We start from the raw sequence: 26,773 nt of genomic DNA, 5'->3' as shown, positions 1-26,773 counted from the left end.
CCAACAACAAACAAAAAAAATCTATTCTTTCTGCTCCCCTCTTTAAAAACAAAACAAAACGTAAGCATTTGAGGGACGTAAAAAGCATACTAGGCCTGGCGGTGATGACGCACGTCTTTAATCCCAGCACTGGGAGGCTGAGGCAGATGGATGTCTGTGAGTTCAAGACCAGTCTGGTCTGCAGAGCAGGTTTCAAAGCTACACAGAGAAATCCTGTCTTGAAAAACCAACCCCTTCCCCCCAAAGCATATTAGTTTTGGCCAATAGACTACTTTGCCACTCAGTGACTTACAGGGGGAATTTGCTGTAATGTGATTTGGTTTCTATTATAAAGTGAAGGAGGTCAGCATGCAGGTGCTCTGAGAGTGTAATAGTTTGAATATAACTGGCCCCCATAAGCTTATGAGGAATGGCACTGTTAGGAGGTATGGCTTTGTTAGTAGGTATGGCCTTGTTGGAAGTCTATTGCTGTTGGGGTGGTTCAAGCCACACCCAGTGTCTCAGTTCACTTCCTGTTGCCTTTGGATAAAGATGCAGAATTCTCAGTGCCATGTCTTCCTGCATGCTACCATGCTCCCTGCCATGGTGATAATGAACTAAACCTCTGAAACTGTAAGCTGCCACCTCAATTATATGTTTCCTTTATAAGAGTTGACATGGTCATGGTGTCTCTTCACAGTAATAGAAACCTAACTAAGATGGAGGGGAAATATCTAGAAATCCCATGCTCATTGGGATGATCCAATGGAAGGCAAAGAAGCCCAGAGTGCCCTGACTTGGCACTCTGTGTCTATTGAGATGACTTCAGATTGTGAGTTTTCCCACCATCTGAAGAGGTCTGACACTGGTGAGGAGGAGAACTTGCCATAAACAGTTTCATGAAAACCACATTCCTTGAGTTAATGCAATTACGTGGGAAATGCTTTAGGCCAAATGAAAACAAAACAAGATTCAGAGCATCAGAACGCCTCTATGCCCTCAGGATCTGGGAGTACTGGATCAAAGAAGTGAAAAGGAAGCACTGTATGAATGGGTGCAGAGCATACAGTTACCAAGAGAGGCATCTGCCACCTGTGTGTGTCTGTGTGTCGTGGCAGAGCTAGCAAAGGGAGCCTTTAGGGCATGAGACTGGCGTTTCTGTGAACCAAGCAAGGGTTGACAGTGAAAGCTCCTTAAAATGGGAATGCTGCTACACAGATTTGCTAATTGTGCTTTAGAAGATTTGGACAGGAGGTAAATTGTCAGACAGATATACTCTACATGGGAAAAATAGAAATGTAAATGACCTTCCATAGCCTCCTCTGCTTCAGTTGTTCTGAGGACAACCTGGGCTCATTGTCAGTGCTGTGTTGGGGCTGCCTGATGTGTTTGAAGTAGATATGAAAAATGGCCTCACCCAATGGGTCTTTTTCTTGGGTAAGCTTAGAGCAGAGTGAGGTTAACATAACTATGAATCAGAGAAAGGAATTAGCTGTATGTTTGTGGAAATGAAAATAGGAGAAAACTCTTTAGGGGACACAGGACTGGTGAGCTGGGTGAGAGTGGGGGTAGTAGGGGAAGGTGGAGAAGTAAGCTCAGAACAAATAGATCATGTACTTGCAAAACTAGGCCAGGCTAACCCACGCCTTAGCCAAATGGTGATACAGGAGCTTCACCGTGTCCATCCTTCACCAGATCCTTCCAACCGGCTGTCCTAGTAAGGTCTGTGAGACGGGCTTGGCCAGCTTGGCATCATGATCTGTCTCCTCGTGTCTGATCCCTGGTTCTCCCATACCCCTTCGAGAATTTACTCCCCACTAAACTTACAGGCCTAATTCTGCTTAGCACCTTCTCTCTCCAGCCCCTCTCACTGGAACATAATAAGTCCTGGCCAGCCTTGAACTCAGCTGGTTCCTTCTACCTCTTCACTTCTCAAGTGTTGGGGCTAAAGGTGTGTACCACTATACCTGATCTTACATAAATGACATTCATTTCCTTAATTTTACTGTTCTACTTAGGCTTGCACATGCAAATGACTTGTTTGCTTTTGTGTATGATACAGAATTTTCTTTCTAGAAATTTCTGGGAATAGAGCTAAGCACAAAAGGAAATTTAAAGTGCTATTAAAGTGAGGACAGTGACTAACATACAAAGTTCCAGAAGTGCTGGTAAGGACCAGCACTCTAAGCAGGCATTCTACCATTGAACCATAGCCCCTTTTAAATTGATATGCATACATATATACATACATGTGTACATACACACATATACAACACACACATCTCCCTGAAACAGGTCTCAATTATGAACCTTAGGCTAGCCTCCAACTCCTCCTGTTTCAGCCTCCCAAGTACTGGGATCACAGGTGTGTGCCCTTATACCTGCCTTAAAGCTGCTGGGTTTTGTTTTGTTTGTTTGGTTTTGTGTTTTGAGACAGGGTTTCTGTATGTAGCCCTGGCTGTCATAAAACTCACTCTGTAGGCTGATCTCCAACACAAAATATTCACCTGCCTCTGCTCCCAGAGTGTGGGATTAAAGGTATGTGCCTCCAGCCCCACTTCATGCCCCTCTACCCTGGGCTTAAACTGCTGTTTCTTAATTCTTCCCAGTGTTCTGCTCTTTTGTAGGACCCAGAGTTAGTTTTTCATTGCCAGTGGGAGGTTTTGGATCATTGGCTGTTCTCTGAATCATATATTAGTCAGATATCTGAGTTAAAGGAATTATGAAAGAACAGGTTTTCCAGGTTGTTTTTGCTTGTTTGAGACAGGGTCTCACTATATAGTCTTGGTGGCCTAGAACTCACTGGTCTAAAAGTCACAGAGATCCACCTGTCTCTGCCTCCCAAATGCTAGAATTAAAGATGTTATGTTACCATGGGTTTTGTTTTTAAGATTTATTTATTTATTTATTTATTTATTTATTTATTTATTTATTTATTTGGTTTTTTGAGACAGGGTTTCTCTGTGTAGCTTTGGAGCCTATCCTGGCACTCGCTCTGGAGACCAGGCTGGCCTCGAACTCAGAGATCCACCTGCCTCTGCTTCCCGAGTGCTGGGATTAGAGGCGTGCGCCACCAACGCCTAGCTTAAGATTTATTTTTAATGTGTTTGCATGTTTATCCGAATGGATGGTCTGTGTACCTATCACATGTGTGCAGTTCCCATAAAGGCCAGAAGATGGTGCTGGATCCTCTGGAATTGGAGTTCAGGCTATTGTGAGCCACTTTGTGGTGCTGGGAACCAAACCTGGGCCCTGTCTTTGGAGTGCTATTTTCCTTCCTTCCTTCCTTCCTTCCTTCCTTCCTTCCTTCCTTCCTTCCTGTATATGGAATTATACTTGCAGGTCAGAAGAGGGCACCAGATCTCATTATAGATGGCTATGAGCCACCATGTGGTTGCTGGGAATTGAACTCAGGACCTCTGGAAGAGCAGTCAGTGCTCTTAACCTCTGAACCATCTCTCCAGCCCCCTGTAGAGTGCTCTTAACTGCTGAGCCTTCTCTCTAGTCCCAGTTTCCTTGTTTTAAGATCACACTAGAACTTGAGTGAGGTTCTAGGGGGAAGGGGAAAGTGTCTATCAAGTTAAGATGGTCCCAACTAGTGTGGGGAAGTGCTGGAGCGATTTCATGCTATGTAGGAAAGAGTCCACGAGCAGCTTCTGTGCTCTGAAAGTTATACACTAATGTTTATTTCTTCCCGCTACAGCTTCAAGTGGGATGTCATGGCCAGCTCCTCGGACAGTGAAGATGATAGTTTCATGGCTGTGGACCAAGAAGAAACTGTACTGGAAGGGACAATGGAGCAAGAAGAGGAATCCCACCCAGTGCTGGAAGTTGAAGAGACAAGACATAATAGGTCCATGTCTGAGCTGCCAGAAGAGGTTTTGGAGTATATCCTGTCCTTCCTCTCACCGTATCAGGAACACAAAACTGCAGCTCTGGTCTGCAAACAGTGGTATCGGCTTATCAAAGGTACTATGGAAAAGACGGGTTATTTCAAGTGTTTTAAAGAGGTGTGTGTGTGTGTGTGTGTGTGTCTGTCTGTCTGTCTGTCTGTCTGTCTGTCTGTCTGTGTATGTATATGCTAACATGTGTGCAGGTACCCATGAGGACAGAAGAGGGTATCAGATCCCTGGATCTTGATTTACAGTAGGCTGCGAGCCACTTACTGTGGGAGCTGGGATTGAATCCAGTTCTGTGGAAGAGCAGCAAGAGTTCCTAACTGCATAAACATGATTGTGTTATGGTTATTTTATTGAGTAATTTAGTTTTGGATTCCCCCTCTTTTCATTTGTTTTTATCTTTATTAATAGAAAACTTATGATATATTTTGATCATGATTCCCCCTCTCGCATCTCCTCCCAGATCCTCTCCACTTAACTACTCTTCCAATACCAGGCCTTCTTTTTCTTTCTTTCTTTCTTTTTTTTAATTTGTGATTTTTTTTCCAACATAATATTTTTATTGATTTTTTTTCTTGGGAATTTCACATCATGCACCCTGATTATACTTACTTCTCAGTCCTCCAAAGTTTGCCCCTCTACCTTTGTGACCTCCCCAACAATAAGAAGAAGAAAACAACAAAAGAAAAACATGTCCAATTTGTGTTGTCCTTATACTCACTGGAGCATGGTCAAACTCCTGGTGGCCAGCCCTTAAAGAAAACTGAGTCCTTCTCCAGCCACATCCCTGCTAGAAGCCATCAACTATGGAGAGCTACTCTTCAGCACCCTTGTCACAATTTCTAAGAGTTCTCTTTGATCACTCTGTTGACATCCGTGGTCTGTACTGCCACTGGAGACCATGCTGAGGTTTGTGGCACGTGCTGAGGCCAGAGACCATGTGGATGTCTATGGTCCTTACCGTCACTGGAAACCTTGTGGACGTTCATGATCCGTGCTTCTGCTGACTGTAAAGGGCAAGGAAGCTACCTTTGCAGTGGTATCAAGGACTGCAGACTCACAGTTGAGAAAGAGGGATATAGATGGCATCTATGACAATCCCTACCCCTACTCCCCATCCCCCCAAAAAATAATAGCCTGGACAGAAAGCCATGGAAAAGAACTCTTAGACTCCCTTTTTTCTTTTCTCCCTTAAAGACATTATGGCTGTAAAAATTAGTATTAGATAAGTTAACACATTTTTCTTATCTTGGTTAATTTTATGAACATCTAGAACATTAATGTATAATACTATACAGTTGTATAATAGTAATAGTATTTAATTAATTTGTAGTTTCAAAATGATGGTTGTTTTGTTTTTAAAGATTGATTTATTTGGATGGGTGGTGCTGGGACACCCCTGTAACCCCAGCACTTGGGAGGCAGAGGCAGACAGATCTGTGAGTTTGAGGCCAGCCTGGTCTACAAAGCAAGTTCCATGTGTATGAGTGTTTTGCCTGCATGTATTGTCTGTGCCTGGTGCCTATGGTGGTCAGAAGAGGACATCATATCTCTAGAACTGGAGTTACAGACAGCTGTGTGCCTGGTGTGTCTGTCTTTATCTGTGTTTGTATATGTGTGTGTGTGTGTTGTAAGTACCTGTTAGTGTGTGGCTGTAGGTATGTGAGTACATGGATGTGGAACCTGAGGCTGACTTCCATTGCCTTTCCTCAAGTGCTCTTGACCTTCTTTTTTCTTTCTTTCTTTCCTCTTTTTTTTTTTTTTTTTTTTTTTTTTTTTACATTAACCATGGTTTATTATAGGGAGGGAAATCCAGAGGGAGAGAAATGGAAGAACAGAGCAGGGCAGAGAATAAGAGAGAAGACAGAGCTTGACCTTCATTTTTTTTAAAGATTTTATTTATTATGTATACAGTGTTCTACCTGCATGTGTGCCTGCACACCAGAAGAGGGCACCAGATCTCATTATAGATGGTTGTGAGCTACCATGTGGTTGCTGGGAATTGAACTCATGACCCCTGGAAGAGCAGCCAGTGCTCTTAACCTCTGAGCCATCTCTCCAGCCCCTTAAATAATTTTTTTATGAAGCAGAAGTGGGGGATAGTAGAGACATTTTAATATATGCTAAACATAAAGGCAAGAGAAAGAAGAGTATGCTGGAGAGATGGCTTAACAGTACATAGTGTTCTTCCAGAGCACCCCCTGTACTCAGGTGGCAGAGGCAGGCGGATCTCTGTGAATTCAAAGTGAGCTTGGTCTGCAAATTGAGTTCCAGGCCAGCCAGGGCTACACAGTGAGACTCTGTCTCAAAAAGAAAAAAAGAAAGACGATGCTTTCCCAAAAAAATAAAGATGGGGCCACAACACTCCTTGAGCTTGGGCCCACACTTGGGTGTACCTGTGTTCTCAGTGTCTCTGAGTACTTTGTGCTCTCAGACTCTCATGATTTTATTTTAGAATCACAGATGAGTGTGTCTGTGAGAGTGTATGCCGGGTGTGTAGGTCTCCTCAGAGGCCAAAGGTGTCAGCTTTCCCCTGAACTTCACTTATTTACTAATATTCAATACATTTCATTTTATGTTTGGTGTTTCATGTTAGGGTTTCTCTGTGTATCCCTGGCTGTCCTGGCACTCATTCTGTAGACCAGGCTGATCTCAAACTCAGAGATCAGCCTGCCTCTACCTCCTGAGTGCTGGGATTAAAGGAGTGTGCCACCACCAACTGGAGCTGGAGTTACAGATTGTTCTGAGTCTCTGTGTAGGTGCTGGGAAGTAAACATGGGTCCTCTGGAAGAGCAGCCAAGTGTTCTTTTAAACACTGAGCTATGTCTCCAGCCCACCCAAGCTCTTAATTTTTAAGACACAGCCTTTAGACACACACTCAACATTTCATAATCTGTTATATAATAATCTATGTTCTTACCTAAGCTGGGGAATTCCTCATTGCCATGCTCTAACTGCAGAGCTTTTTGAGCAGCTGTTACATTATAGACACTGCTTTATCATATTCCTTCACAAAGATAAGTTACTCCCACCCCCTTTGCTTTGTAGTAATGCTACCCATTATCTTTATTGCCACATGATATAACCAAAGTGGACAAGGGTTGTCGTGTGAGCTGATTTAGTAAACTTGTGCACATCTCTGAACCTCCTGTGCCTTGGTAAAATGTAGTTCTTTCTATCTTGACATTTCCTGATTCTGTTTCCTTTCTTTGAATGAAAATGAGAGAAATTTGGACTTCTCAAAACATTTATGACTTTACACAAGTGATAAAACAGTTAAAAGCTACAATTTTAATGATTTTTTCCCTCCACAAATTAGGTATCCAAGCTGATGCCTCTGGTTTTTTCATCTTTAGGTGTAGCCCACCAGTGTTACCATGGTTTCATGAAGGCTGTCCAGGAAGGAAACATTCAGTGGGAGAGCAGGACTTACCCTTATCCTGGAACCCCCATCACTCAGCGGTTCTCCCACAGTGAGTATCCACATTGGGAAAGCAGGTCCCATGCTGCCTGTACTTGTGTTTCTAGAAACTGTTTGGGAGGCTTGCATTTTGTCTGTCTTTTTAATGAAGAGAATGTAAAATGAGGGTTTCTAACAGAATTAGGAAAAAGTGAATCTAAACCTGTTGTGAAGACTGACATGCAACTCAGTGGAAGAGTGCTTGCCTAGTCAAGGCTCGTGGTTCATCCTGATACCTCCACAGATGAATTGCCAGGGTCTGTTAGCTTGCTGTCATGCCTCATTTGATTCTCCTCCAGCTCCAGCCCCCTGAAGGCGTGGATTTCAGACATATGTGATCACCTGGCTATATTTTGAGCTTTTGGTGGGAAGGAGTATATATTTGTTACCCATGTCGTAAAAAGTGACCCCAAAACTGCGCACTTAAAACTGTATTTCTTACCTGTTGTTGAAGGTGTGGGATTTGGGGATGGAGTACTGAGTCCTGGGTTAGGAGTGTTTTCTAGAGTTGCCACCATTGCTCTCCAGAGCTTCACTGTCCTGAAGCTTACACTTGGGATTGGGTGACCTTTTAAAGGAGGCCTCAGTTTCTTACTGCCTGGACCTCTAGCTAGAGCCAGCCACACTGTCAGCGGCTTACTGCAGAGCAGGTGGTGATGAGAGAGTACCTGAGATGGAAGGAAGCCAGAGTATCTTTTCACTGCCTCCTTTCTGTTCTCTTGGTCACCAGGAGGGGAAGATCCTTTGGTGCCACCCACCCCCAGATTGTTTGCTATGCTTTTGTCTGAAGATGTTCAGAAATAGTATGACTCGTTTATTGCTCTGGGGTTGAATGAAAATAGACCAAAGTGACAGATAAAGTGTTCTGTGTGGATCTCAAGGAGCTACTTTTGTACTTGTGCCGCTCTATCCTTTTCCAAGGAGGACATCCTTGACACCTCTGTGGCATTCACTGAAGTCAAAACTGTGCGTGTGTGACAGTGGAGGGCACTGGGTTCACAGGAGTAGTTGAAAGTAGGTGAGTTGGCTCAGCGGGTGCAGGAGCTCACTGCCAAGCTGTTCCATGTGTCCTGTCTCTAGGCCCCACATGGTGGAGGAGGACTGCCTCCTGCTAGTTATGTTTTAACTGTGAGTTCCTCTGACCTCCACACTCACATTGTGGCACGTGTCCCTTCCCCCCAGTGAGTCTATCAATAAATGTAACCGGAAAAAAGAGAATAGTTCAGTGGTACTGCCTTGACCCATGCTGAAACACCAGCTGTTTCCCCCAGTGCTTCTGAGGTGTTTGTGCCATTGCCAGCCCAGGGAAAAGTGCCATGTATGCCTGTCATGGCAGCAGGGGCAGGGGGGTTTCAAGACCAGCTGGGCTGTCCAGCAGAACTCTGTCTCAGAAGCAGAAGGCAAGTGCCATCGTTACTGCTGGCATTGTAAGAATTTTGAAAAGGTCTCAGTTTTTCTGGAGTTTGCACATCGTGATTTAGAATGGCTAGACTACATGACGTTCATCTCTCAGGATCCATATTTGATTCAGCGTGAGTTACTACAAATAGCGGAAGAGATACTGACTGTTGTGATTAAAAATAGGGCGGGAAGAAGGGCTCACATGGAGGGTTTCTTTATTGGTGGAAGGGAAAGAAAGGGGTGGGCAGAGGGAGGAAGGGGGAGGGGAGGAGTCAGGCAGCAGGGCCCCACCTTTTAAAGGAGGGGGCATAGCTGTAATACTGCCAAACTTGAGTACTGGTAAGCTCATCCTGCCAGGAGATGGGGCAGGCCAGCATAATGCCTGGATGCTAACACTGGCAGGGTTTCTGGAAACTGTTGGCCTAGATTTTGCAAGGCTGGGGATTGAAGTCAGGGTCTCTTGCTGAAGGCAAGCTCTTTACTGCTGGGCTATGTCCCCAGCCCTGAGATTGTTCCACAGTGAGAGAAGAGTGAGTCTGGATGCATTAGTCAGCTTCATGTCACCACCCCAGCACACTGGAAGCACTCTGCTTCTGAAGGGAAAGGTTTACTTACCTCACACTGCTGGACATTCCAGCCAGAGATTAGAGGCCCAGTTACTATGAGCCTCTGGCAAGGGCGGCTCATCATGCTCTTTGAAATCCAGGAACGAGTCATAGGTAATCTTGTAGTAAAAAAAAAAGGTTTCTACCTCATTGGTTTTTCTTTTTCTGGTCTGTCTATTTTCTTTCTTTCATGTATCTCTTTACACTGCCTAGCTGACTGACAAACTGAGCAGGACTATTACAGAAAAAAGGGCAATTTGCAAAATAGATTAAAGACTAAGAATTCCAGGGCTGACAAGATGGCTCAACAGGTAAAGGTACTTGCAACAAAGCCTGCCAGCCTGAGTTTGATCCCCAGGACCTATATTGTAGATGGAGAGAACCAATCCCCAAAATTACCCTCTCTCCTCTACACATATATCTTGTGTTCCAGCACAGGTACACAGAATGACTGAAGGAATGAGTGAACGAAGGAATAAATAAATATAATTTTGTTTTGATTTTTGAGACAGCATTTTCTGTGTAGTCTTGGTTATCCTGGAACTCACTCTGGAGACCAAGCTGGCCCCAGAGATCCACCTTCCTCTGCCTCCCGAGTGCTGGGATTAAAGGCGTGTGCTACCACCGGGCTAATAAATGTAATTTTAGAATTAAAACTAAGGGTTTAATTTTTCTCCCCTTGGCTTCTTCCTTTTTCTGCTCTGCATCCTTAATCCCTCAGTTTTTCTTCATATCCCTAATTCATGTTGATTGAAAATCTGCATTTGTAATTCTTCACTTATGTTACCATGGAGACACTGGATGTTTCGTATCCAGTTAGCTAAAAGTAGAGCTCAGCACCCCTCCCCATTTTCTCCCTTCTTTAATTTAGTGAGTCACCGTCATCTTAGATATGCAGACTTAAGGTATTGGATTCATTCTCAATTTCTGCTCTCAAGATCCAAGTTGGATGTAATGGTACATGCTTATAGTGGAGGCAGGAGGGTCAGGAGTTCAAGACCAGTCCTGGCTACCTCGTGAGTCTGAGGTCTGTCCAGGCTGCCTGAGATTCTGTGTAAAACAAAAAGCCAAGTTTTTGTTCTGCCTCAAGCGTTTTCTTTTTTCCTATCACTCTTAATCCATAATCTGATCATTACACCTCTACACCATCATAACACATTCCTCATTTTTCCCCTTGTGCTAGAGGTTAAACCCTGAGCCTCATTCAAAGCAAACATGAAGTGAATTCCTTGCCCCCACCCAGCCCCCATACATATTTGAGTGTCCTCTTCTCTTCTCTCCATCTCAAGCTAGACGAACTACAACTAGATCCTACGCCCTACACAAACAGAAAAGGTCACCCTGCTGGAGCACCACCGTCTCCACTGAGGGGACTGCTCTGTCACTCTGCTCTTCTGACACCCGCACCTTCCTCATTACCATTGTTTTTGCCAGAGAAGCTTCGTCAACAGCAAAGACCTTTTTATCTGGGAACCAAGTTCCTCGGGCTTCTTACCCAGTTTCTTTATTTGTAAGATGTATGTAGCAAATACTGTTTATGTTACAGGTTGCCGAAAAGTGTAGTTGAGAAGCACTGGTCAAGACATTCTTTAGGCTGTTGGATGTGAGCGTGCTGTCTCTTCTGTGGGGGTTGTGTACTTGAGGATAGGTCCTACATTGTAGACACGCTTGTACCTCTTAGCATCCAGTTCATAACTAGTTCTAGAATTAATATGGCTTTCCAGTGAGAAATCACTCCAGGCACATAGAGATTAATAAAGGATAAAGCTCTTTAATGTAATGCATGCTGGGCTCTGGCTAATGCCTGAAGAGGAACCAGACTCCGGATAGAAGATTTCTATAGCTTACATAGCTGACATATACCTTAGGCATTTCATATACATTGTCATACTTAAATCTCTTGGATCCCTGTCTCACATTATACTTTGAACAATTTAAGTAGAGTTAGGAGACTGCAAGTCTGGTCACTTAGGCAGATGGGCGGTCTACACAGAAAAGATATTGCCAGAATCATTTTTATTACATCAATGCTACTCTTTTTCAAATAGTTGTTACCCAGGGTCATCTTGCTCACCTGGCAGAATTATGCTTTTTTTCAAAAAGAGAACTGAGGTGCCATATGGCAGGCCAGGACTTAATATTTTTTGTGAACCCGTGTTGCCCCCTTGAGCTCAAATGGTGATGGGCCTAATGATTGGTTGTAAGTCAGGGCTGCCTCCTTTGTTATGAAAGTGGAACCCAATAGCTGGTTAATACAGATGAGTGAACATTAGCATCCTTGTCTCTAACAGGCCTGGGTAGTAGACTACTCATCTTTTTGGTACTTAGGAGGCAGCTCCCTAAGTTAAGTTCTGTTGTATGTGCCTTGATGTCTCCTAAGCAGATCTACTAGTAAATCCTTTATAACATCAGTTCTATTTGAGTGCCTTCTACATCAATATGAATACATTTTAATAATTGTCAAGATTTGTAGGCTTAGCCACAACAAATATGGGTCAGTGGCTTAGCATAGAAAGGCACCTACCACCAAGACTGAGGACTTCAGTTCAATTCCCAGGACCCACACAGAAGAGAGAACCGACTTCTGCACACCTTGGCATGCATACACACACATGAGTAATTAAAAAATATTATAAAGACATAGACACAACAAATATATGTCCAGTACAAGATCTTTCCTATGTTAAAAGCCTGGAACAGAAAAGGCAGGTGAAGTAAAAAGGCCAGTTTTGTAATCTTTGGTGAATGTCTGCAAGTCTAATCACGCCAGCCCTGGTTAACAGAGGATACCCCTGTCAGATTACTACAGAGAATCCCCAACATTGAAGTGTTTAGGCTTCTCATATAGTCGGGTAGTTCCACATACTCCTAATCTGGCGCTTGCAGGAGCCTGCAGGCCCAGGCTGGATCACCACCCTCGCCTGTCCTGAGTTATGTAATTACAGACCTTATCAAATATGTTCCAGCTTGTAGATGGGAGACACATAACTGCCTAGTCTCTCTCTGCATGGGATACATGCCTCAGGGCCTTTCCCTGGTGACGGCAGGAAACAAAAGAGAGCCTAACATCTGAAACTCCTGAACGTTTAGAGTATACAGCTCACTCAGGGAGCATTTGGGGGTTGTTCCAGGTACCATGGAAATCCAGATTCCCAAAGATCTTGTGCCTGAGATGATTGTAATTCAGTAGAAAACTATGTGGTCTGTGAAGAACTGTTGACTTGCCTGCGTACAGTTAAATTGTGGCTGTGCAGTTTGCCTTTAGATATTGACAGTTTGAGATAGATGTCTTTGTAATAGCTATTCACAGAGTGTTAGACCCCCGAAAACTCAAGTATCCGGGGTCTCAGGCCAGGTTCGCGGTCACCCCAATCACCAGGCGGATTCGAGAGCTTGCTGCAAACTGCATGAGGCTTTATTGTAATTTAACGAACTAACCCCATGTTAGCTCGGGTCTTTCACCCACCCGCCATGGCAGACGGCTAGAAAAAGACGGCTCCTACGGGCTCCCAAAAGATCTTATAGGGCAGCGTAAGGGGAGTGTCTAGGGGTACGCACAGGCTCACGATTGGTGTGCCTCCAGGCTTGGAGGGCTTGCCCTGTGTTGATTGGTCAACTGGTTGTTATGGCTCATAGGGGTGGTTGCTATGCTCTCTACGTCATTGTCGTGCGCTTGTCCCTAAAGCACACCCAGGGTCGTAAAGCATAGCGCCACCAGCTAACTTCTGATTGGTTCCTTGTCACAAGACAGGCATCTGACCTTTTAGTGACTAAGGTTCCTTGTCACGAGACAGGCATCTGACCTCTAAGTGACCAAGGCAGGTTTATGGCAAGCACGTGTTCGGCTGTTATGGCTGCCAAAAGGGAAGCCGGTTCCTTCAAGAGCAGGCAAACCTACTTGGGCAAGTTTGGAGATTTAACAGTTGGAACACACAGCCTCTACGTTGCTTAGTGCAGTGTTCATGCCACTGTGAGCTCTAAGAGTTGTGACATTCCAGAGGTCTAGATGTTCTGGAAGGAAACTTATTTGAGGACAAGGCAATTAACAGTTGGGACTGAAAGCTGGTTACATTCTTCATTTTGTTGGGAGTTCCCACTGCCATTACCACTTCAGTGTCTCAAATAAAAACAAGGGAAAGCAATGAGATGCTTATTAGAATCTTTGAGGGTCCTATTTTCTTTCTGGATTTTGAGATAAAGTCTTACTATATAGCTCTGGCTGGCCTGGAATTCATTATATAGACTATATTGTCCTCAAACTTGTGTGCACCGTGTTCAGTAATGTGATGTGTTCTTGTTCTACTGTATCTGAGTTCTGAACATTGTTCTCTAAATTGACTCCCTTTCTCTCCCTGCTTCACCAGTACTTGACCAATGGTCACTGAAACAGCTGTGTGTCACTTGCATCTCAATACCTTAGCTTTGGGCCCCATATTCCCGCTTCAAAAACCTTTGTTCAGAGAGAAACAGGAAAATGCAGCCTGACCTATTTTAGTTTAGGATTAAAATACATGTGAAGGACCTCATGGGGCCCAACTGGCTGGGTTTTCAATCCAAATAGAGGAGAAGAATGTTTGCTATCGCTTTGAAAAATAAAGGCACTCTGCACTTTTGCTACATGAGGGAAACTGCTGCTAAGAGTTGTGTATAGACAGGGCAACATAAACTAGCCTTGGCTATCCTAGTAGGAAATCAGGGATTTGCCTTACCATATATTATTTATTTAATTTATTTGTGTAAATTTGTATATGTGGTTCCCAGGTCATTAGGCTTGTCCACAAACACCTTTACCAGCTGAGCCATCTTGCTGGCCTGGATTTGCTTTATCATGTGTTGTGATAAACGTTACATTTCAGAAGTTCTAGAATACTGTTAGTGCTTTATAATTGCCTCATTCATTGAAATTATTAGTTTATCCCAAGTCTGAGGGAATCCAGATGAGTAATCCACATTTGAACTAGTACTCAGGAGGCTGTGGCAGAAGAATCACAAGCTCAAGGCAAGCTTGGGCTATACAGTGAGACCTTGTCTCTGTGGGACCAAGATAACCTGGAGCTGGTGAGTTTCTTTAATTGAGATCCAGATGTAGAAAAAGGAATTATCCTCATTCCTCTCTTTAACTTAATTCTTTGTTATTTACAGTTCTTAGCAGATGTGAGTAATGGGATTTAGTAGACTCTACCTTTTTACTCTATTTATTTGTATTACATTATTTATTTTGAGACAGGAGCTTAGTGTGGCCCTGATTAGCCTGGAACTTGCTTTTTAGACCTTGCTAGACTCTACTTTTTTTTGTTTTGTTTTTGCTTTTCGAGACAGGGTTTCTCTGTGGCTTTGGAGGCTGTCCTGGAACTAGCTCTTGTAGACCAGGCTGGTCTCGAACTCACTCACAGAGATCTACCTGCCTCTGCCTCCCGAGTACTGGGATTAAAGGCATGCGCCACCAACGCCCGGCGCTAGACTCTACTTTTAAAACAGACTTTTTGTTGTGAAGACAAAGTAACTCATTTAGATATAAATTCAAAATTACTATTTAAAGATTTAAATTATTTTACTGTATGTGTATGGCTGTCTTGCCTGCATGTATGTCTTTGCACCAAGTGCATGCAGTGCTCTCAAATGTCGGAACAGAGTGTCAGATTACAGGCACTGGAATTATGGATGTTAGGAGCCTCCATGTGGGTGCTGGGAATTGAACCCCAGTCCTCTGAATGAACAGCCAGTGCTTTTAACTTCCGAGCTGACAAAACTTCTAGCCCCTCAAAATTATTTTTAGACCAAAAACAAGAGTCCATAAACAAGTTAACATTTAAAGGCCAGGTGTGGTAGCGCATACCTTTAATCCCAACACTTGGAGACAGAAGCAGATGGTTCTCTGTAAGATCTAGACTAGCCTGGTATACAGAGCGAGGTCCAGGTCAGGGCTACATAGACTGACGAGAACACTTAAAGCTCCATGTATCACTGTATCACTGCTGTGAGTGCAGGGCAAGCATGGGAACAAGTCCGTGCAAGCACTGCATTCATTGTTACTGCAGTGACATCTGCAGTCATTTACTCCCTTCCTGGGATTACTGGAGCAACTGATGAAATGCATAGCAGACATGGCCTTCATCATGAGTTTGCTTACAGAGGAGAGCAGACATGGCCTTCGTAATGAGCTTGCTTACAGATGAGAGAACTGGTAACTTCCAGAGCTGGTGTTCTCCACTGCTGTTACTGTAACAGTGGCAGCCGATAGAGGGTGGGGTGGGGTGCAGTGTAGGAGCATTTCCTTTTTTCTGAGCTTGAGTTGGTGGCTTTATAATTGAAAAGAGACCTGAAAGCAGTGGTTCGTGAGACTGAACTGCACAGGCGGATAGCTAGGTGATCCCTGCAGTGAAGCGCTAGTGTCTCAGAACTCCTTCCTTTCATGTGACACCAATTGTTGGTTTCATATGAGAAATGGGGGTACCCCCCTTCGGCCTGTGTAGCATGATGTAGACACAAAGAGAAGCTTTGTTCAGTCTCTTCCTGGAGCCCACTGGTAAGTGTGAGGCTGCAGGGCTTGTGTTCATCTTTCCTAAGGACAGCAGCTGGGTGAGCCTTCAGGGAGATGCCAGCAGAGCTCAGCTTTCCCACCTCTTGCCTGAACTCAGGGTTAGGTCTTTCTGGGTTTAGCCTTTTTCTTTGCCTCTATTTCTTGGGAATGCTCAGGTGATGTGCTTGTGATCGATTACCAACTGTGGCTCTTCTGTGGCCTTGCTTCTCTTCAAGTATTTCCTACTGTCCTATTTAGTCCACACCAACCAGCATGCCTGGGGGTCCAGTAGCTTTCTGCTTTTCCCTTCAATTGCTTTGGGCTTGAACTGCTGTTTCCTTGGCTGTATTTTCACTTCACAAAAATCTGTCTTGCTTTAGTCACATTGGTGTCTGTGTGGTTTTCATGGCACTGGTTAGGGCTGTTTTCACAGTTATTGTTGTGTTTCATATAAAGATTTGTGCTTTAGGTTTCATTTGAAAATACAAAACTTAGAGAAAAATCCATGGGAAGACAGGAGGGACATCTGTGAACGCTGGCTTTGCCTTGCTCTAGGACATGGTGCGGTTTAGATGGTGACATAGCTGGTCTCAGAGAAGCTTCCCTCTCTATCTGAATGCATGTTGCTCTTCCTGGAATTCTGCCATCTTGCTCCATGATGTTATTGTTAGTTTAGTTAGTGCTCAGAAATCAGACATTTAGGGGCTGGAGAGATGGCTCAGTGGTTAAGAGCACTGACTGCTCTTCCAGAGGACCCGGGTTTAATTCACAGCACCACATGGCAGCTCACAAACTGTCTGTAACTGCAGTTCCAGGGGATCCTGCACATTTACACAGATTGCCTGCAAAACACTTATGCACATTATATATATAAAAGAAATCAGACATTTAGGGCTGGAAAGATGACTTGCCTGTAAGAGTACTGGCTGCCCTTCCTGAAGATTTGGGTTCTGTTCCCAGCATCTAAACAGTAACTATTAACTGTCTGTGACTCCAGTTTCAGGAGATCTAACATCCTCTTCTGGCCTCCATGGACACTGCATATACATGGTACACATTATATATGTGTAAGAAAGGCACCCATAAACATAAAATAAAAATAAATCTTTTTTTTTTTTTAAAGATTTTATTTATTATGTATACAGTCTTCTGCCTGCATGCCAGTGTAGAGGGCACCAGATCTCATCCAAGGTGGTTGTGAGCCACCATGTGGTTGCCGGGAATTGAACTCAGGACCTCTGGAAGAACAGTCACTGCTCTTATCCTCTGAGCCATCTCTCCAGCCCCGAAAATAAATCTTACAATGTTACAAGTATTAATTAACAAAAGAAATGTTTACAGCTTTTCCCCGGGCTTCTTTTGCAAGGATAATATGATATTGATCCATCTGAGGACAAGATGTAGGGATAGGAATTTGGTGTCTGGAACAGAGGAGTTGTTGAATGTGTGGAATAATTTGCATTTTGAAATAATTTGGTATGGTTAAGGTGTTGAAGATACCTCTTAATTAACCTTGAGTCACTTGTTTTTTGCTCCCCCCCACCCCCCACCCCTGTAGGTGCGTGCTATTATGATGCCAATCAGTCTATGTATGTCTTTGGAGGCTGTACCCAGAGCAGTTGCAATGCTGCCTTCAATGACCTCTGGAGGCTCGACCTAAATAGCAAAGAGTGGATTCGACCATTGGCCTCAGGTAAGTGACGGGCTGCCGGTTTCTGCCTTCTCACAGAGGCCTTCTTGTATGGATTCAAGCACATGTTACTGGTGTCTCAGGTTCCTTGTCAAATCTGCTGTGTAGATGCCTGGGGTCATATGTTCATCTGAGTCCTTGTATTAAAAATAAAATTGTAGCTGGGTTTAGTGGGACACACCTTTAATTCCAGCTGTTGGGGGGCAGAGGCAGATGGTTCTCTGTGAGTGTTAGGCTAGCCTGGTCTACAGAGAGTTCTAGGACAGCCAGGACTACAAAAAGAGACCCTGTGTCAAAAAATTTTTTAAAATTAATAAAATTAAAAGTAAATTGCATTTTACCAGCAATATTAATATTGGTATCTGTCCAAAATCACTGTGCTACTGTGTGAATCCAGTGGTGTGGTTTTCTCAGGTACTTACACAGGTGTGATTTGTGTTTGGAATGAAGTCGAAGAACAGAAGCAGAGTCGTGAGAACTATAGGTGACTGACAGGAGCTATTGTCCCAGGGCTGAGGTCTTTGAATAACACTTGCTCTTGCCAGCTTAGATATTCGGGAGTGTATGGGACGTGCCTCTACGGGTTACTCAGGAGTGTGGGAAGATTCCATAGTAGGTGCATTCCTGCACAGTCCCAGGATGGCAGAATTACCCTGGAAAACAGATTCCTTTGCTCCTTTTGATTTAATCTTTAATTTAAAAAAAGTTGTTTTTGCACTCATGAGAGTGCTGTCAATTGGAAGTGTCAGTGGTAAGATAGGAGGTGCCCGTGCCATGGAGAAATTGAGTCCCTGGGGTGTGAAATGCTCTGCTAGATTCATCGAATGCTTTTCTTTAACTCTCTTCATTTGGCTGTTCCAGGTTGGAACTCAGTCTCAACACCAAGGAGACTTGGGCATTCGTTTTCCTTGGGCCCTTTCCATTTTCTTAGGCTCTGCCATACTGGTTGGCTTAGGTTGGGGCCAGCGTGGCCTTTTAAAGGGGGCTCTGGTAAGGAGGCGGGAGTTTCATTTCTGGCATGATCTCAGTTCTCAGTGACTGTGAGTTACCGGCCTCTCACGGGTGTGGACTGGTTGATCCTGTCTTAAAGGCTGGGGAAGCCAGTTCACATTCCCTGTGTTTACAGAACTGCTGCTGTGAAGCTGTGCCCAGAGGCTGAGATCTGCTTCCAGAGCTGAGAGCTCCATTCTTTCCCCTGCTGTAAGCAAGTAGAGCAGGAGCATGCACACAGGGTTACTGGAGTACTCAGGCTTGTTCAGATCTATATAAAATACTGAAAGTATGGCTATTAATTTTACAGAAACGATGAAGACTAGTACTGTTTTAGGGCTCAGAGTTTTATGCTTAGGAAGGTCTCCTTTTCTGGTCCCTTTGTTCCCTATTCGTTTAGTGAAATATTGATTCATAAGTATTTGGAATCTCAAATTCTTCTTTTTTATTTTTTTTTTAAGATTTATTTATTTACTTATCATGTATACAGTGCGTGCCAGACGAGGGCACCAGATCACATTACAGATGGTTGTGAGCCACCATGTGGCTGCTGGGAATTGAACTCAGAACCTCTGGAAGAACATTCAGTGCTCTTAACCCCTGAGCCATCTCTCCAGCCCAATTCTTCTTTTTTAAAAAATACTTCTATAAACATTAAATCAGGTGGGAACATAACTTTCTTAAAAAATTTTTTTCAAATATTTATTTTATGTGTTTTGCCTGTGTGCACATATGTGAACCATGTGCATGCTTGTTGGATCCACTGGAACTGGGCTTATAAATGGGAATTGAACCCCACTGGGAATTGAACCCCAGTCCTCTGCAAGAGCAACTGTAGTGCTAATTCTAATTGGTTTTAATAATAAAAACCCAGAGTCAGATATAGGGGTTAATGCTGAAAGACCAAAGAAGCAATGTAGCCAACCACTAATTCTTATCTCTACTGAGTCCTCAGACCAAGTGTGCAATCCTGTCCCTAGGGATCCTCAGACTGAAGGCAATGAGCCCCTTTCTCCTGCCTCATATTCCTCTCTCCGCCCAGCCATATCACTCCTGTCTCCACCTCCCTAGTGCTGGGATTAAAGGCACGTGACTTCCAAATACTGGGGTTAAAGGTGTGAGCCACCACTGTCTGGCTTTGTTTCTCTTTTAGACTGGATCAATCTCGTGTAGCTCAGGGTGGTCTTGAACTTACAGTGATCTGACTGCCTCTGCCTCCTGAGTGCTGGGATCAAAGGCATGATATCCTAAATGCTGGGATTAAAAGATGTGTGCCACCACTGCCTGGACTCTGTGGTTAACTAGTGGCTAGCTCCACACTTGATCTTCAAGCAAGCTTTATTTGTTAAAGCACAAACAAAATATCACCACAAGCCACAAGTGCCCTTAACTACTGAGCCATCTCTCCAGCCACTTGAGTCACAGAGTCAAAAATGTAGAACAGTGAGTTTGGAAAGATGGCTCTGTGGTTAAGAGCATTTGCTGCTCTTTCAAAGGACCCAGGTTTTGTTCCCAGCACCCACATGGTGGCTCACAACTATCTGTAACTCCAGTTCCAGAGGATCCAACACCCACTTCTGGCTTTCACAGGCACCAGACACATACATGTAGACAAAACACCCATATACATTAAATAAATCAACAAAAATTTAAAATGTAGAACATCTTTTCAGCTTAAGTACCCTGTGGCTGGCTACTGTACCTGGTAGGGCCCAAATGCCATTTCAGAGCAGGCTCGATTGTCCCTGTCACAGTGCTGGTCTGCCTTTGTCTTGCCACTCCAGTTTACACCTTGATAATCTGCCGTGGGTGTTTGTTGTTCCTTCTTTTGCAAATAGAGCTCAGTTTGGGATCTTCACAGCTTTCTCTAAGATAGACGAAAAACTTTCTTTTTTAATAAAGCAGTGTTTTTGCTGTTTAAGATTTATTTTAAGGGGCTAGAGAAATGGCTCAGCAGTTAAGAGCACTGGCTGCTCTTCCAGAGAACCCTGGTTCAATTCCCAGCACCCACTTGGCAGCTCACAAATGTCTGTAGCTCCAGTTCCAGGAGATCTGACACCTTCACACCAATGCATATAAAATGAAACATCAAAAAAAAAAATTTAATCCAGCACTCGGGAGGCAGAGGCAGGCGGATCTCTGTGAGTTCCAGGCCAGCCTGGTCTACAGAGCGAGTTTCAGGACAGGCTCCAAAAAAACCACAGAGAAACCTTGTCTCCAAAAACATATTTTATATATATATTATATATATATATATATATATATATATATAATGTTTTCCAGTTTATGTAGTGTGGGAAGGGTGCTTGCAGAGCCCAGACAAGGATGTCAGATCTGCCGAGCTGGTATTTAGGCAGTTTTGAACAACCAGCACAGATGCTAGGAGCCGCACTTGAATCTTCTACATAAGCAAGAGTGTGTTGTTTTTGCTGAGCAATCTCTGCAGCCTGACCTCAAAGTTTAAAAACTTTGCTTTGAAATTCCCATGGTAGACTTGAAGGAGTAGCTGGTTTGGTAGTTTAGAGTTAATGTGGTGAATAGTCATTGAGAATGTTCTCTTTAGGTTGATTGATTGATGGAGACAAGAACTCTTGTAGCTCAGGCTAGCCTTCTTGTAGCTCTTCCTGCCTCTGTCAAGTGCTAGAATTACAGGTCTGCACCACCACGCCTGTTTTCTTTTAACACAAGCTTCTGCATGTTTAAAGTCATCTTCACTTGAAGTGCCTTAACTGAATCTAGTTGCCACCTCACTCAAACCTGTAACTAGACCCTAGTTTTTTGAAGGGAGTTTTTTTGAGATACCTATTTAAAACAAAACATTTAATAATAAAGAATCTTGAAATTCTCATTTAGGCAGAAATTCCTTGGGACAATTCCCTGAATGTTTGTGTGTGCCTTCCTGAATCCCAACCCAAGCCACTTTCTAACGGAAACATTGGTGTCTGTCTGAACAAAACACAAGTTGTTCTAGTGTCCTGCTGTGCCTGCTGCTCTAGTGCACAGAGGGATAGGTTGAAGGAGGCTGCTCTGCTCTTATTCCGGTGCCAGCTTCGAGGCAGTGGTGTTGAATTTGTGTGCCACCCATGCTTACAGTTTGAACAGTCTTCCGACTCAGAGCTGCTGGAGAGGTGAGATGTTGAGCAAGCAGTTGAGCTCTTCTGATTGACTGCTCTAGGAGGTGTCTTCCAACATGGAGATTTGGGTGTGTCACACAGAAGCCTGTGGCTGTCCTGATCTGGCTGGCATCATAGCATAGGCTCCTGCAGCAAAGTTTTTAGGCCCCCTGCGCCACAGACTGAGGGGGCAGCGGTGCAGCAGTGCTTTACTCCAGGATCAGGGAAGGACGGCAGGTCTCACAGCGGAAATAGATGGTGAGACTTGTCCAGGAAGAACTCATGTGAAGCTATACTCGAGTAGTAAAGCAAAAGCCAAGGTTTGCAACAAAATATAAACTAAGAATAGATGACTTTAAACAGGAATGCTATCTGAAGTAGAAGTGAGTGAGATTCATATGCAGACACCGTGGGGCAGCAAAGAGGAAGACATTCTAGAGGAGTTGAAAGCAGGATATATGGATGTCACCTCATGAGTGTCTTAGTCACTGTTCGATTGCTGTGAAGAGACACCATGACCAAGGCACCTCTTATAAAGAAAGCATTTAATTGGGGACTTGCTTACAGTGTCGAAGGTTTAGTCCATCGTCATCATATGGGGGGGGGGGCGTGCCAACACGCATGGCACTAGAGCAGTAGCTGAGAGCTACACCCTGATTCATAGGCCAAGAGAGACTGGGCCCCCTGGCATGGGCTTACAGTCCACCACCCCCATTGGCACACTGCTTCCAACAAGGTCACACCTACTCAAAGAAGTAAATCAAAGAGAGCAGGTTGGAGAGGCTCCATCACAGTAAGAGCTGTGAGAGATTATGAAGGCTTGGACTGGAATCTTGGCATGGAGATAGGATGAAGTGGATGACTTTCAGTTGGATCTTTAGATTAAAATGAATTTGGTGGATTGGAAATAGAGAGGACCAGTCAAGGCAATGTTCACATCTTGTGCAGCTAGATACAAAGTGAAGCCTTTTTGGGGTGGGGGGAGTAGGATACGTAGTGGAGAGAAGTGTAGGTTTTATTATTTTACTTTTTTGAGATAGGGTCTCATGTAGTCTAAGCTGACCTTGCTTCCTGTTGTAGAGGTTGTTGAACTTGGACACTTTATCCTCCTGAATGCTAAAGTTATAGATGTTGTGAATCCCACCAAATTTGAAGCAAGCTTTAATTAAATTCTGGCCAGGATAATGGACTCTGGCCAGGTCTATTCTGGGATTCCCAGAAAAGGACCAGGTGCTTAAAAAGGCAAAACTGCAAGACTAAGTACCTTCCACTTTCTTCCAGTCAGGGGCAAGCATACATCCTGATGTACTTCCTGCCTACTTGTAATTAAGCATATCTAGTGCAGTTGCATCAACTAAACTTGTTTAGGGAAGTGAAAACTTGTGGCTTGTTATCTTATGTGAACAACAGCCTTTAGCATCTCAGGAAGTACGGGTCCTTTGGGGCTTACAGGTTAGAGGCATTTTTCCCACCCCCTCTCTTTCATTCTTGGGTTACAGGCTTATATTGCAACACATGGTTTCTACCTGAATGTCAGAGACCTTAACTCAGATCCTCCTATTTGTGTGGTAGTTACTAGACCCACTGAGCCATCGCCTTCATTTCAAGTAACAGACATTTAGGAGCTGCCCGTTGAGATACTTGTGAGTTAGTGGCAGACAGAAATCCCAATTCTAATGGACAGTGAATTCAAATAAGGGGAGAGGGGGAGTTTTGCTTTGTTTTTTTGTTTGTTTGTTTTTTTTGTTTTGTTTTGTTTTGTTTTCTTTTGTTTGTGTTTTTTTCAAGGCAAGGTTTTTCTATGTAGCCCTGGTTGTCCTGGAACTTGCTTTATAGACCAGGCTGGCTTCCCTGACCTGCCTCCCAAGTGCTAGGATTAAAGGTGTGCACCACCACCACCTGGCATAACCAGGGTGTTTAAAAAGACAAACAGCCAGGGCATGGCTTTAATCCAGCACTCAGGAGGCAGAGGCAGGTGGGTTTCTGAGTTTGAGGCCAACCTGGCCTACAGAGTGAGTTCCAGTGTTTCACAAAGAAATCCTGCCTCAAAAAACTAAAAGAGAGAGAGATGGGCAGAGATGGACAACCAAGAGTGAGTGAATGGAAAATGACACATGTGGTGTAGTGCCTGTGTACCTACTACCTGAGTTCAGTGCAGCCTGCGCTACAGAGTAAGGCCTTGCCTTCAAAACAAAACAAAAAAACAAATACATGTAATATAGAATGTTAGTTCTAAGTAGAGAGGAACTGCTAGATAGCTGTATGGGGCTACACCAGGGGAATCATGACAAGGGGATCAAGGAGAAGGTAACATTGGAACAAAAACCTTGATGAATACAGGGACTGGAGAAACAGTTCAGTGGTTAAGAGAGCACTGGCTGTTCTTACAGAGGACCCAGGTTTGGTTCCTGGCACCCACATGGCACCTCAATACCATCTGTAACTCTAGTTCAGGGGACCTGATGTCCTCTTATGGCCTCCTCAAGCACCAAGTACACATGGTGTATGTGTGTGTATGTATGTATGTATGTATGTATGTATGTATGTATGTATGTATGTATATGCACACACACACACACATATACACATATACATGCATATATTGCATATATATGCAATTAAACATTTGTAAACATAAAATGAATGTTGTTTTTTTTTCAAAACAAATAAACAAACTTGGTGGATGCAAGGAACAAATGAATGGGGCTACGTCATCTTAAACAATGCAAAGACCCAGAGGTGGGACTGTGTTTGGGATAGCCTAGGGTTCTAGTGAGAACTCAATGAGACAGGAGCCAGAGTGAAAAGAGAGTATTAAGAGCAAGTGTCTAGACAGAAAAAGAGGGATAGCATGTCCATAGGCATTCAGCTGTTAAGAGGACTTTCGTATAGTTTTTATTTTATTTATTATGTATACAGTCTTCTGCTTGCAGGCCAGCAGGGGGCACCAGATCTCATTCATGGTGGTTGTGAGCCACCATGTGGTTGCTGAGAATTGAACTCAGGACCTCTGGAAGAACAGTCAGTGCTCTTAACCCCTGAGCCATCTCTCCAGCCCGCTAGTCAGGTTTCTGAGGTGAGTTCCTGTCAGAGGGTAACAGGAAGGTAAAGAGAATCTAAAGAGCTGGTAGTGATCTCTAGATGAGAAATTATACCCGCTTAGAAAGGTATGAGCAGTAGGTTAAGAACCAGCTAGCTAAAGGAACCTGCCTGTAGTTTGTAGAGTAGGAAGGAGAGTAAGGTGCCAAGTGACACAGGCATAGTCTGAGAGGGTAGTTGTTCTTGTTGTTTGGTTATGTATATCATGTCTCTGGAGTATGGGCATATATGCACCAGAGTGTTGGCACTCCAGGAGGCCAGAGGTGTTGAAGCTGGAGTTACAGGTAATTTAAAAAAACTGGCTGATGTCACTGCTGAGAACTGAATTCAGGTCCTCCGGAAGAACAGTAGGTGCCACTGAGCCATCTCTCCAGCTCTTGGTTGCTTGTTTGAGACAGGGTCTCACTGTGCAGCCTAGGCTGACCTAGAACTTAACCATGTAGACCAAGCTGAACTTCAATTCACTGAGATCCGCTTGTCTCTGATCCTGAGTGCTGGGATTAAAGGAATGTGCCACCAAGTCCATTGAGAAGTTAGTTGTATTTTTAAGGCAGTATATTTTCCAAGTGTGACAAATACCTATAGTTTCTGTACTTGGGAAGCAGAGGCAGGAGGATTGCTTCAAGTTTGAAGTTAGTCTGGTCTGCATAGTGAATTCTAGGCCAGCCATGGCTATGATTTTATAGCATGCCTGTATGCCACTTTCAGTGATCTTCTAGAGGAAGTGATTGAGTCAGACAGAGGGGCACAGTTGTCACCAAGTGGAAGGGTTGGCAGAGATGGGAAGGTTGGCTATCCATTGGTAGGAATAGAATAAGGGGGTAGATGATGCCAGGTGCTGAGCAGTGGCAACTGTACAGGGTTTCTACTGCTTGTTTTATCAGTCATGAAATCATGGAGGGTGGAACGGGAGAGAAGCCATTGGAAGTCAAGGTTACTTGTGAATGAACAATTGTGTGTACATAATTCTAGTCTTTGCCAAATAGTTCCAGGAAATTGACTGACCTTCTAGAATTGTACAAAGGTGCACCTTAATTCATAATCAGGTTTATTTGGCTTAGCCTGTGTTTAATTCCCAAAGTAAATAAGCCATTCTTTGGGTGTGTGTTTCAAAAGACTAATGTTTAAACCAGTTTCTCAAATAAATTACTCTTAATTCAAACTGAAGCTAATTCCAGCACCTATTTAATAACAATTGTAAGTCATACTACCCTTTCAGTTGCTTTAAATCAAGATAAAATTATTAATTTTGCACTTGATAGTTCGGATTTTTAAAACTTCCTAAAGATTACCCTACTCTCATGTGCAAAAGAGGAGAGGATTTCAGTTGGTGAAGCATATTTCCTCAGTTAGAGGCGGCTTTAAATACTAGTGGAGTCTATAAATATTAATGACGCAGAGCTCAGCCTGTCGTGTCATAAATAGCCGTGGAGTTCAGTTGATTTTCCCACTACTTTCTCCCATAGAATCTTCCAAGGATTTTTTTTCCTTCCTGGTTTCTGTGCCTTCCCATGGAGTTCCCAGTACTGGCTTGTGGGTTCAGGGTCATGTTTTACTCTCAGCCCACACCTTCAACTGTGCCTGTGAACTTTACAGCTTGTGTCTTCTCCGGGCCCAGATTCCTTTCTCTGTAAGAAGGAGTATAAGCTCCTAAAAAGTATACCATCCACATCACTGGTCTAGTTAGGTGTTGTCTTTGGTCCCAGAGAAGACTCACTCTTCTAATGTAAGGAGTTGGGGGTAGAATGATGGATTTGGGGAATGGGGTGTTGTATATGTGTGATGTGTGTGCACACATGTGGAAGCCAGAGGAGGGTGTCAGGGGTCTGCTATCACTCTCTACCTGAACCTGGAGCTCACATTGATTTGAATAGGCTGGTACCAGGCACCCAGCAAACCCCAGTAGTCTTTGTGTCTCTACTTTCCACGAGCTAGGGTTTTAGTGCCAGTGAAACTATGCGCAGCTTGTTACACGAATGCTGGAATACCAATTCAGGTCCTCGTAGTTGCCACTGGA

General features: G+C 43.8%; 1 protein-coding gene across 1 annotated transcript in view; it reads left to right on the top strand.

The window, feature by feature from the left end:
* The window catches only part of Fbxo42 (F-box protein 42), a 62,927-nt gene that overhangs the window by 13,119 nt on the left and 23,035 nt on the right, over positions 1 to 26,773 (top strand). The window contains exons 2-4 of the mRNA XM_027399907.2: positions 3,683 to 3,948; positions 7,235 to 7,351; positions 17,423 to 17,557. Of these exons, the coding sequence (XP_027255708.1) occupies positions 3,699 to 3,948; positions 7,235 to 7,351; positions 17,423 to 17,557 (502 nt within the window). The 5' untranslated portion in view covers positions 3,683 to 3,698. The remainder of the gene's footprint in view (positions 1 to 3,682; positions 3,949 to 7,234; positions 7,352 to 17,422; positions 17,558 to 26,773) is intronic.

The sequence above is a fragment of the Cricetulus griseus genome, chromosome 2 (assembly GCF_003668045.3).
Source record: "Cricetulus griseus strain 17A/GY chromosome 2, alternate assembly CriGri-PICRH-1.0, whole genome shotgun sequence".
Lineage (NCBI taxonomy): Eukaryota > Metazoa > Chordata > Mammalia > Rodentia > Cricetidae > Cricetulus > Cricetulus griseus.
The sequence above is the reverse complement of the archived record's forward strand: the minus strand, read 5'-3'. Positions and strand labels throughout refer to the sequence as shown.